Source organism: Triticum aestivum, chromosome 4D, assembly GCF_018294505.1.
Source record: "Triticum aestivum cultivar Chinese Spring chromosome 4D, IWGSC CS RefSeq v2.1, whole genome shotgun sequence".
NCBI lineage: Eukaryota > Viridiplantae > Streptophyta > Magnoliopsida > Poales > Poaceae > Triticum > Triticum aestivum.
The window spans coordinates 15,952,247-15,962,806 of NC_057805.1; the positions used below are offsets into that span (position 1 = coordinate 15,952,247).

The 10,560-nt window shown below is 45.5% G+C and overlaps 1 protein-coding gene across 1 annotated transcript in view; it reads right to left on the bottom strand.

Annotated features, from left to right (window-relative positions):
* Positions 1-4,025, bottom strand: part of LOC123095785 (putative ABC1 protein At2g40090) — a 5,393-nt gene extending 1,368 nt beyond the window's left edge. Inside the window, exons 1-10 of the mRNA XM_044517349.1 lie at positions 3,607-4,025; positions 3,352-3,477; positions 3,023-3,118; positions 2,782-2,882; positions 2,130-2,166; positions 1,602-1,820; positions 1,411-1,522; positions 934-1,025; positions 678-857; positions 58-171 (exon numbers count right to left, since the gene is read on the bottom strand). Coding sequence (XP_044373284.1) covers positions 58-171; positions 678-857; positions 934-1,025; positions 1,411-1,522; positions 1,602-1,820; positions 2,130-2,166; positions 2,782-2,882; positions 3,023-3,118; positions 3,352-3,477; positions 3,607-3,921 — 1,392 coding nt within the window. The 5' untranslated portion in view covers positions 3,922-4,025. The remainder of the gene's footprint in view (positions 1-57; positions 172-677; positions 858-933; positions 1,026-1,410; positions 1,523-1,601; positions 1,821-2,129; positions 2,167-2,781; positions 2,883-3,022; positions 3,119-3,351; positions 3,478-3,606) is intronic.
* Between the last annotated feature and the right edge of the window lie 6,535 nt (positions 4,026-10,560).

Below are 10,560 nucleotides of genomic sequence, written 5' to 3' on the forward strand. Positions count from 1 at the left end.
CAGGTGCAACTGGATAAAACAACCCACATTTCATGCAAGTATTTCCATTTAACTTACCAGGGCATGATTGACTGCACGTAAACAGTCATTCGTCTTAAGCATCAGCAAGATGACATTTGGTAGTCTCCTGAGGAGCTCCGAGATTTGTGGGAAATACAAGTTAGCATACATCTGTGACCGAGAATTAAAAACCAGGTAAGAGTGGACCATCATCAAGGACCTCGATATTCAAGGCCATCCGAAAATAGGCTAAATATGTAGAACTTGACTGTCAAAAAGGCACAATGGCCAGTCAAATATGAACTTATGGAAAGAACGACAACAGTAGACATCTTCAATAAAAAGAGGAGGAATATGAATCTATTTTTAAAAACATGTTACATGCGGGAAATAGGTTTAAAAGCATTCCTAGTTTACCAATTACATTTTACCGTTTACTTACGGTAGGAAAAATCAAAGTTTAGAGTCCTAGTATTTGTTGAAACAATTAAGGCAAATCACATCACCAGCAGTAAGTAAAATTTTCTTCTAGAGGGTTATGACATGGTAAATTTTACGGTGTGATGACATGCTAATATTAATAAGTTCTCATGGATTACTGAATGTTGTTAATTTGCATTGGTTTATGCAGCACCTAGGGTGTCCAATAAGAACAAAATAACACATAAAACAATCACCTGCATTTCAGAATGATCGGTATTATTCCCATCCAGCACAAGATGACCAAAAGATGGGTCAATGACACGTTCCCATGGCCTCATTGTGAGAACCCCAGCAAAAAGTGCATGAAGATCCTCCCCAGCACCTAGTTTGATACTGTACTCCTTAATTCCATTCTGATCGGCGCGAACAAGCGCCTACATTGAACAAATGTGTAGTATTAAAGTACTGAGTACCGAAACGTAATCAGAAAAGTTGTAATAGGATTCTCACCTTCCAAAGAGAAGCATAGTTTATCCTTGTAGCGTGATCAAGTTCTTTGTAAAGACCATGGTCAAGAAGAACCAGTTGTGGCCGCTTCGATCCTAACACTCCAGCAAAATATTCAGTCAGTTCACTCTGTTATACGAATGTGCCACCACATAGAAAACACAGTAAACTGAACATTCCAACAAATATAGGCCGCCATGTAATCATGTTTTCACAAATTCACACATCTCACTTCCCCCGTATCACATAACAAGAAGCATCTCATTGTACTGATGATCATGATGAAGCTACCTACTGCCTACCACTCTCTTCATCAAACGTAATGACAAATATCGATATTATGCACTATTCAATTTATTCATTTAGTGTAGCATAGTTACTAATGGACAGGAGATAACCTCTGATGCAGTTAAGAAAAGCTAGCAATATATTGGATAACTTGTTGGATTATTTTGTGATACTAGTAAGTAGGACACTCACCAAACCATTTTTTACTGTCTTGTGGCAAGGGTCGGATCATCATATTGGCAGCGTGGGGATCACAATGAACGAAACCATGCTTGAAAATCATTTCAGCAAATGCTTTATTCACCTACAAAACTGTGAAGTGAGTACCCATACACAACTCATTGGCACATTCGTTTTCAAATAACTGTACTGTGACAACTTACTAGGTTTGAAACATCAACAGGGCGAATTCCGAGGTCTTTAATGCCTTTGACATCAGTTACCTCCTTGGCATCAATGTACTCCATAGTAAGAATTCTTGACGTGCTGAGGTTCCAATAAACCTTGGGGGTGTATATGCTATTCGCAATGTGAGGAGACAACTTTCTAAAGTTAACCAGACATCTTTCACTGTTCTGAGCTTCACATAAAAAATCCAATTCCTGAAAACATGAAAGAGGTTAATGCAGCCTCCGGATTATGTAACCTGTTCCTTTGCATTTCACTACAAAGGACGGTGTTCAAGTGAGATAAATATATCATCTAGTAAAGCACAATATTCAATAGCAAGATAGGGATCCTACAAGGAGGCGATCATGGACACAAAATAGACAAATAATTACAACATGACAAAGCATAGCAAAAGGATAGCGCAGTTTCCAGGGAAACAAAAAGCAATTATATTGGATATATTGAAGTCCAAGAACCAATTGGCAAGGAGGTAAATAATTTAAACGATATCAAAGTGGTACCTTAGGCGCACTTTCTCGAATTTCATCAACTAACCACCTGCATGGACCAATTTTCAGGGTATTAATGTGAAATGGCACAGCATGGAAAGAAGCATTATCATCACAGAATTTACAGTTGCATTAACATAATATAAACACTGCATGCAAATCTTACTTCCTGATGAATAGCTAGAGTATAAAAACATGGCAATAGATAACAGGTTGGATTAAGGGTAAACAACTAAACATACAACAGTTTTCCTGTGATTTAGAGTTACACAATCATTGTAGAAAGGTGACTGTCAACGAATGGAATCTTTTAGGAACTGTGTTTGCAGTGTCAACCAGAAAAATGAAGGAATTAAAAACAATTCTTTAATGGAAAGCATCAAATATGTCCTCCTACCTAACCATAGCAAGCGAGCTGAAATATAAAATTAGCTACTTCTAATTCCACAAATTGAGCTGTTATGCCAGGTATACGCTGGAAAATGATTCCCATGTGTAATTAACAAGATGGAAATGTCAATATCGTGCTTGACCTAGCTATTGATTTGAGAGAACATGTCCCTATCTTAACTAATTCTAAACATCAGCATAAGCCTACAAGCTTTCGAGGTGGTATGTTAAAAAAAGAGAGAAAACGAGGTAATAAACAAAGAACTGGTTGTACCTGTAGTCAAATGTAGGGAAAATATAATTAAGAGCATTCACCACTAAATCCACGGTGGCGATATCTATTACAGAAGTATCCAGCAAGTGGTCGTGTTGAACCTGTAAGCCAAGGCAAGGGTCAGAAAAGTGAAAGACAGACGGCAAGCTGGTTAAATTTGAACTCTGCTGCCATAATTTAAGAGTTCAAACTTAACGTAAGTCAACTTGAAACCAACTGCAGTATTTTCTTATATAACAACCTTAACAGCAACTTTTTTCCCATCATGTGTTGTGGCGGCATGGACTTGCGCAAGAGAAGCACTTGCAATTGGGACAGGGTCGAATTCTGCAAAAACCTACACCACCAGGAACAGGGGAAAGACAAAATTTGTGTCAGAGCTTCTTCTAAACTAAAAACAAGCTGAGCATAAATCCGTCTTCTGATTCAAGGTGAATACACCGTTGGCCAACAACTGAACTAAGCACGCTCATTCCGATTGTGTGGCTGTGCTAGACTGCTAGTCAATACAACAGCTAAGTTCCTCCAGCAGGATGTAGGAAAATGCAGTGATTGAATGAAGGAACTAACAGTTTCTGGCAATTCTCCAATCTCTTTCTTGAAGACCCCGCGGACGTCCTCGTATGAGGAGACTGGGCATCTCTTCAGCATCGACTCCCTCATCGTCTGCACATACTCCTGCGGCAGGACATACTCCTGAAAAAAAGCAAGCAGCTGATCCTCAGCGACAAAATCACGCAATCTCACAAAGCAAACAGATAAACGAACAAAGAGTTAGGAATTCAGGCGCGTCGACAAAGAGTTGGGAATTCTCCCGTTCCGCACCAGCTGCGCGATGTGCTGGCCGAGCTTGATGTAGATGCCGCCGTTGCGGAAGCAGAGCTCCTGGAGGCGGTTGGCGGAGCGGAGGTGGGCGTCGTGCTTGGCGCTCAGCCAGGCGGGGGAGTCCGGCTGCAGGCCCCAGAGGGAGTACTGGTAGTCGAAGGCGATGGTGGCGGCGGCGACGGAGTCGCGGAGGAGGCGCGGGGGCAGGTGCCGGCAGATCTTGAGGGTCCGGGCGGGGTCCTCGGAGGTGGCGATGGCGTGGGCGCCGGCGCCGGCGCCCAGCGCCAGCGCCGCCGTCGCGGCCCGCCGCCACATGGCCGCGGGGTTGCTTGGCGTGCGGTGCGGCGCCGCTCTCCTCCTCCTCTCCGCTGGTCTTTTTTTTTTTTTCCTTTCTTCCGCCGCAAGATGATGCGGGCGGTGGTCCGATGGAATTCGTATGCGTTCGCGCGATCCGCCCGTTTATATCGACGTCACCCTCGATTCCGTCGGTGTGCGTCGCTGCCTCGCTCGTCCGTCTTTTCTCTTAAAATATTCTCGAACCAAATTTGAAAATTTTACATCCCGGCCTCCGGGGACAGGAGATTATGAGTTTCAGAAAAAGGAGAGGGGGGAATAGGAGATTTTCCTCTTCGGAAATCTTATCTGGCGGACGTTCGCTGGGAGAAGAGTGACACACGAACACCTTTTGATGGCAGTTTTACTTCTGAGACGAGATCAAATGGTGCCAGTTCATTCTCACACAGAAATTGCCATGCCGCTCTGAACAAATGTATGATGGCGTTGTGCATTTGTTCGTATTCGGCACAATCTATTATCTTAGAGTATTCACTCTGTTCTTGAAAAGTAGGCATATGGATTTTTATTTGAGCGTGAGCAAGACAATTGTCAAGGTGATCTCAGTCTTTCCTCCTCATTCCGTTTGTGCCACTGTCGGTCTACTCCATCTTCGATGGTCTTTGTGCTCTTGAGGTGCAGGTGATCTCGCCCCTCCCCGTCCCCCATGCCGGCGGGAGAGACCGCGTTTTTGTTCTTATTAGGTTCAACTTCTTGGTTGGGGCCGCGTGACGGGATTGGAAAGGTGCGTCAGTTTACTACAGGCTACACTGAAGAAAGGTGCGTCATTCACATGGCAAAGTGTTATGAAGGGATTGAAAACGTTCAAATTGGATACATCTGGCGAATTGGCACAGGAGAAAACGTGAATATTTGGGATGATCCATGGATACCAGGAAGCCCAGATAGAAAGGTGATCTCTGCCCGGGGTCAAACTGTCCTAACAACAGTCAGCGATCTGATCGACCCTATTACAGGGTCATGGGATGAAGAATTAGTACAGTCTATTTTCAACCCTGTAGATGTCAGGAGGATACTAGAGATACCAGTTCATCACAGTGCCTTTGAGGACTTCATCGCATGGCATCCTGATCATAAGGGGCTGTTTACAGTACGCTCTGCATATAAAATTCAATGGCAGCGGTCTTTCCAAGGATACACAAATAGGATTGGACGACCAGCGAGCTCTCAAACTCCGGAGATATGGAGAAAACTATGGAAGCTGATGATTCCACGCAAAGTTTCAATATTCTGTTGGCGAGCCTTGCATGGTATAATTCCTTTAAAATCAATCCTGGTGAACCGTCATGTAGGGTCTGACGGCGGATGCCCAATATGCCAGGAGGCGGCTGAGGATATAAAGCATCTCCTCTTTGGATGCGCTCATGCCAGGAGTTGTGGAGTAGCCTGGGGATCCTTGAAATTGTCGAAGAGGCCATGGGGGTGGATCGATCTGGTTCAGCCGTGCTTGAATACTTACTACTGATGAATGATCGTCCGGTTCCATTAAAGCCAAGCCTAGATGTCAAACAAATTCTGTCTGTAGGGGGCTGGTACCTATGGTGGATCCGTCGTGAATTCACTCACAATGGATCCCCACCGCAGTCCTCGAGATGGCCCATGGCAGTTCTGGCTATTGCAAACAACTTCCATCAAGCAAATCAAAGGAGTCGAGATACCCATGAAAAAAGGTGGTTGAAACCCAATCCGAGATTTGTGAAGTTGAATGTGGATGCCTCATTCCATGTAGATAAAGGTACTGGAGCAACTGCAGCAGTCATTCGAGATGAGAAAGGTAACTTCTTAGCAGCCCAATGCAAATACTTAACACATGTATCAGATGTGGTCACCTCTGAAGCTCTGGCAATGAGAAACGGTTTCGCTTTTGCAAACTCTCTTGGTTTCCCTAGAGTAGAAGCAGAATCAGATTCGTCAACAATTATTGAATACTGCTCGGGCCAAACCAGATGGTGGGATGCTGCTGCTGCCATTTTCGCCGAGTGTGTGGACGTGTCGTCGCTTATTGGGAAGGTTACTTTTAAGCATTGTGGTCGTTCGTCGAACCAAGCAGCTCATGTGCTAGCTAGTCATAGTTTCTGTAGTAAGAAGTTTCAATAAAGCTAGCCATGATGGCCTTCCCTCAAAAAAAACTTCTTGGTTGGGGCTGCGTGACGGCGGCGATGTTCATTCTATCCCGCTTCGATGGTGCGTATAGCGTCGTCGACGAGTGTGTGGAGGTGTGTCTCTGTCAGATCTCGCGGAATCGGTCGGTGCTTGTCTTCTTTTGATCTATGATTTCCTTTATCGGCGATGATTACTGCTCTGGTGCGCAGCCTCAGCACGACGACTTCCTGACTGTCTACTTCAACAAGGTTTGCCCGGCTCCGGTGAGGGAGGCGCGATGACGATGACGCGGCTTTGACTCACTCCAGTACTAGCAGTCATCGCTATGTGGTCCACAGACCTGGTTGCACTTTTTATTACCTATGGTGTTCTTTGTACTTTCATGATTAGACATGAATAGATGGAAAGTTTCTAAAAAAAAGATCATACAAAAACTATCAACAACTACAATATCAAATTAATAACATTAAACACACAATAAAATATATTTTCGTATTGTATTATACCTATCTAGTCTTGTGGTTGTTAGTAGCTTTTTCTACAAATTTGGTCAAACTTTGGACTGTTTGACTTTGAATATAACTTATAGATTTTTTTCTCCATGCACGCAGTAAATCGGAAATCTAATTCGGCTCTTTGGGGGTGTATGCTCTTGCGCATCAAAAATGTTTTTTGTAAGTGGAAAAAGTTTAGATGGGTTCATTGTGACACACTACTTGTAAATTTTTAGAGGGAAATCTTAAGCATTTTGACACGTGCAAAACAAGTCGAATATCAAATGTTACACTTAATTTATTTATTTTTCATCGATGAAGCCCTGCTACCTCTTTCACATGAAAATTATTAAGCAAACTTGTTACACTAACAAGACACATGCACAGACAAAAACCATAATTTTTTTAATATTATTGTACTAGTATTTATTTTAAAATTGCCTTCTTTTGCAAGGTGAAAGGGAGTTTTATTTCATAGGAACAGAGTTACAATCAGTTGGCAAAAACTCGGCAGTAGAAGATAAGCAATTCTGCCAACAAGCCACGCTACATTCTAATCTAAAAACGTATGCATCCCGAGCTAAAACGGGCGTCCGCGGAGTAAATGACAAACTTTAACGTTGCAGAGAGTGAGCGATGCAAGATGTTGTTGTTCAAGCGATAGTGAATAACAACACTCCTTGCCTACGGGTCAGATATTGAATTCGCAGCTCCGAGCGCTGCACCTAGGTACGTAAGCAAGTCTGTCACCAACGTAAAAAAAACAAGTCTGTCACCAATTTCAACCTCTTTTTTTCACAGGAATGCATGTACCCCACTAAATTTTGTTGGCTAATCATGTCTTATATGCATAATAATATAGTAGTATTAGATATTAAACCTATTTCTTGGATAACATCGGTAGCTCAGCCGCACATATACAGCGCGGAACAAGGGTGCTGCACCCAAATTATACGTAGGCAAGTTTGTCACTTCTTTTCTTGTTTCGCGGAGATAAGTGAAGTTATTCAGCTGGCAAGACGTACCAGTAGTACTCTATAGACGCGAAAATACATGAGCGCCAGAACTTTGTTCCTGAAGCGTCTTAACATGTTCTAGGCATCGAACACACAGGGCGCGACGCATCACTGCACACTGCACTAGGGTAATGCACACACTCGGTGTTAATATCGAACTTGAATCCACAAAACAAAATTTCGCCCTATTTTATAGATGAATCAAATACGAACCAAAATACATGATCGATACAAGATAGTGAGAAAATCATCTTACAAAACAGATCCTGGAATAACCAGACAACGTAAATCGCACCGGAAAATGCCAAAGGTGGAAAACAAAACGGCTACGCTGCACAGAAAGGCCCGGAGACACCACCACCACACGCCGGAGGACTCCTAGACTCTGCTGCAACGCCCGTTGGGATGACGCAAAGCAATGTCTCTGTCGAGTATGAGATGGACAAGGGTTTGCACTCGGAACCCTGGTAGGGGAGAGGAACCACAACGGCGTCCTCAAGAGAAGAGCGACACACATGGCGTCACCGTCATCAGACACAAAGCACAGACCTTTCACTCGACAACTCATATGTGCCACCACGAGGCACCAAAAACCCACGGTGAGAACAGTTCTTGAGATTCGGATCTGGCTGTCGCCACTACCACCAGAAGAGAAAGAGCCCAAGTCACTCGCCGCTACACCCCTCGCCACTCACACGACCAAGGAGCATAGCTACCGCTGCCGCCATGATGCTGCCGGAGAGCCAACCATGCAAATTGCCACCCGGGGCCAGCGCCCAGGGGTCCATCGCCCCGAATCAAACCCACCCCAAGTCTACATCAACTACATACCGAAGGAACGGGCGGGAAGGCCACTCCTTCCCCACCCTTGGGCAGCCCCCAGCCCCGTGCCCAGACCCTGAGCGCATGCAAATAAGGTTACTCCACCCACCCTACCCCGATGGGCAAAGGGCGAGCCCCCGACTATCAAGGGAGGGGATGAGTCATAGGGCCGCCTGGCGGCATATCTATACCCCTTGATGCCGATCCAAACGTGGGAGGTGGCCAAGCGTACGAACTCGGCCCACACAAACCCGGCTAGGGTTGGGGGATACACGCCTTAGACCGACGCCACCATGGAGCGATAGGGGAGAGGAGCGCACTGCCGACCAGATCGGTCCCCTGTACCTACAAGCCGTTGGGACGCCATCCACCACCATGAACCAGGTTCACGACGCCCACTGCGGCCTGACCATGCTAGCGCCATCAACCGCACCGTCGAAAAACACCACCACTAGCACCGCTCCATCGCCACCCAGGGGATCCCAAGTAGCATTGTCACGCTAGGTTGATGTCACAATGCCAGATCCACGCCGAATCCCACGAGAGACGCTACCAAGGCTCACTCCCCGTGCAGCGACCATGACTGGCCGCTTCCAGCACCCCGCACTACTCCCGGTGGCTAGGTCGCCAGATCTGAGGCCGAAAGACCCCGCCCCGAGCCACGGCCTCCACAATAAGAAGGCCCCACTATCATCGTTGCAGCCTTGCTGCTTGTGTGCTGCGATGGGATTTTTCCCCGAAGAGGAAGGGTGAAGCAATATAGTAGTGGATAGTATTTTTCTCAATAGAGAACCAGTGTTATCAAACCAATAGGAGAACCACGCAAACACCCGTCAATAGTATCCACACACACAAGAGCAAATACTTGCACCCAACATGGGCAAGAGGGTTGTCAATCCCCTTGTACTTGTTAAAGGATCAAATCTGGTAATAGGTGATATATAAATTGCAAAGTAAAATAAAAGATAAAAAATTGCAGAAAGGTATTTTTGGTTTTTGTAATATGATTAAATAGACCCAGGGACTATAGTTTTCACTAGAGTCATATCTCTAATAAAGATGGCATACGATGGGTAGACAAATTACTGTTGGGCAATTGGTAGAAAACGCATAGTTATGCTGTTATTCATGGCATGATCATGTACATAGGCATTACGTCCGTAACAAGTAGACCGGCTCCTGCCTACTCATGAGTCCAATTTATGTGATGATTTTGACAAGATGCCTACATGGTGGGCTTTGTGGAATGCAATACGACGTTGGAGCTCGCCTGCAAGAGGACACCGCCGCATGGAAAAAACTTCGAACCCAAGGTGTGGTGTAAAAATAACAAGGTATTGATAAAGGCTGAGAACTTAAAGGGGCTCCTCAGATGCCCAGCGTGTGAAATCCTCGGATTCCCGATGTCTTGTGAACTCTTCGGATACACCTGGCGATCCTCAAGATCGGAGATGGGAAGATTTATTAAACCGGCTTTCAAAATTGACGACCGAAGACGAAGAACAGTTCGGAAGAACTGAGGAGCGTCATCGCTTGAAGACCGGTTCAGGGGGCTACTGTTGGTGTCCTGAACTAAGGAATACTCACCACATCGTCTCCCGACCAGGTGGGTTGGGCCGAGGACCCCCACGGCGGTTCATTAATGGGCTTCTTCGGGCAGCCCATGACGTATACAAGGAAATTTGTACAAGACTTGATGCACAAGACGATGACCCTTCTAAATCCTAGGCCTCCAGTGCATTATATAAACCGAGGCTAGGCTAGTCAATAGATCATGTGATATTACAATCTCGTGGTAGATACATGTACTTTGTACTACACCCCGTATCAATACAATTAAAAACAGAATGTAGGGTATTATCTCTTCGAGAGAGGCTAAACTTGGGTAAAATCTCTATGTCACTTGTTCGCCTTGTTACCATCGTGCCAAGACGCCTAGCTTAGGACCCCTACCTCGAGATATGCCAGATTTAGCACCGACAGCGTGCATGCAGTGCCTCCCTGCAAGGCCACACCAGGCCGCCCCCGCGATCTTGCATGCCCGATCCTCTGGCACACCACGCTCCAGCAGACAAGCACCTCGCACGCCAGGAGCCAGAGCCGCCGCGCTGACCTCCAGCTCCGCCTGCACTCCCGGCGCACCATGCGTCCTTGCCTCAGATCAG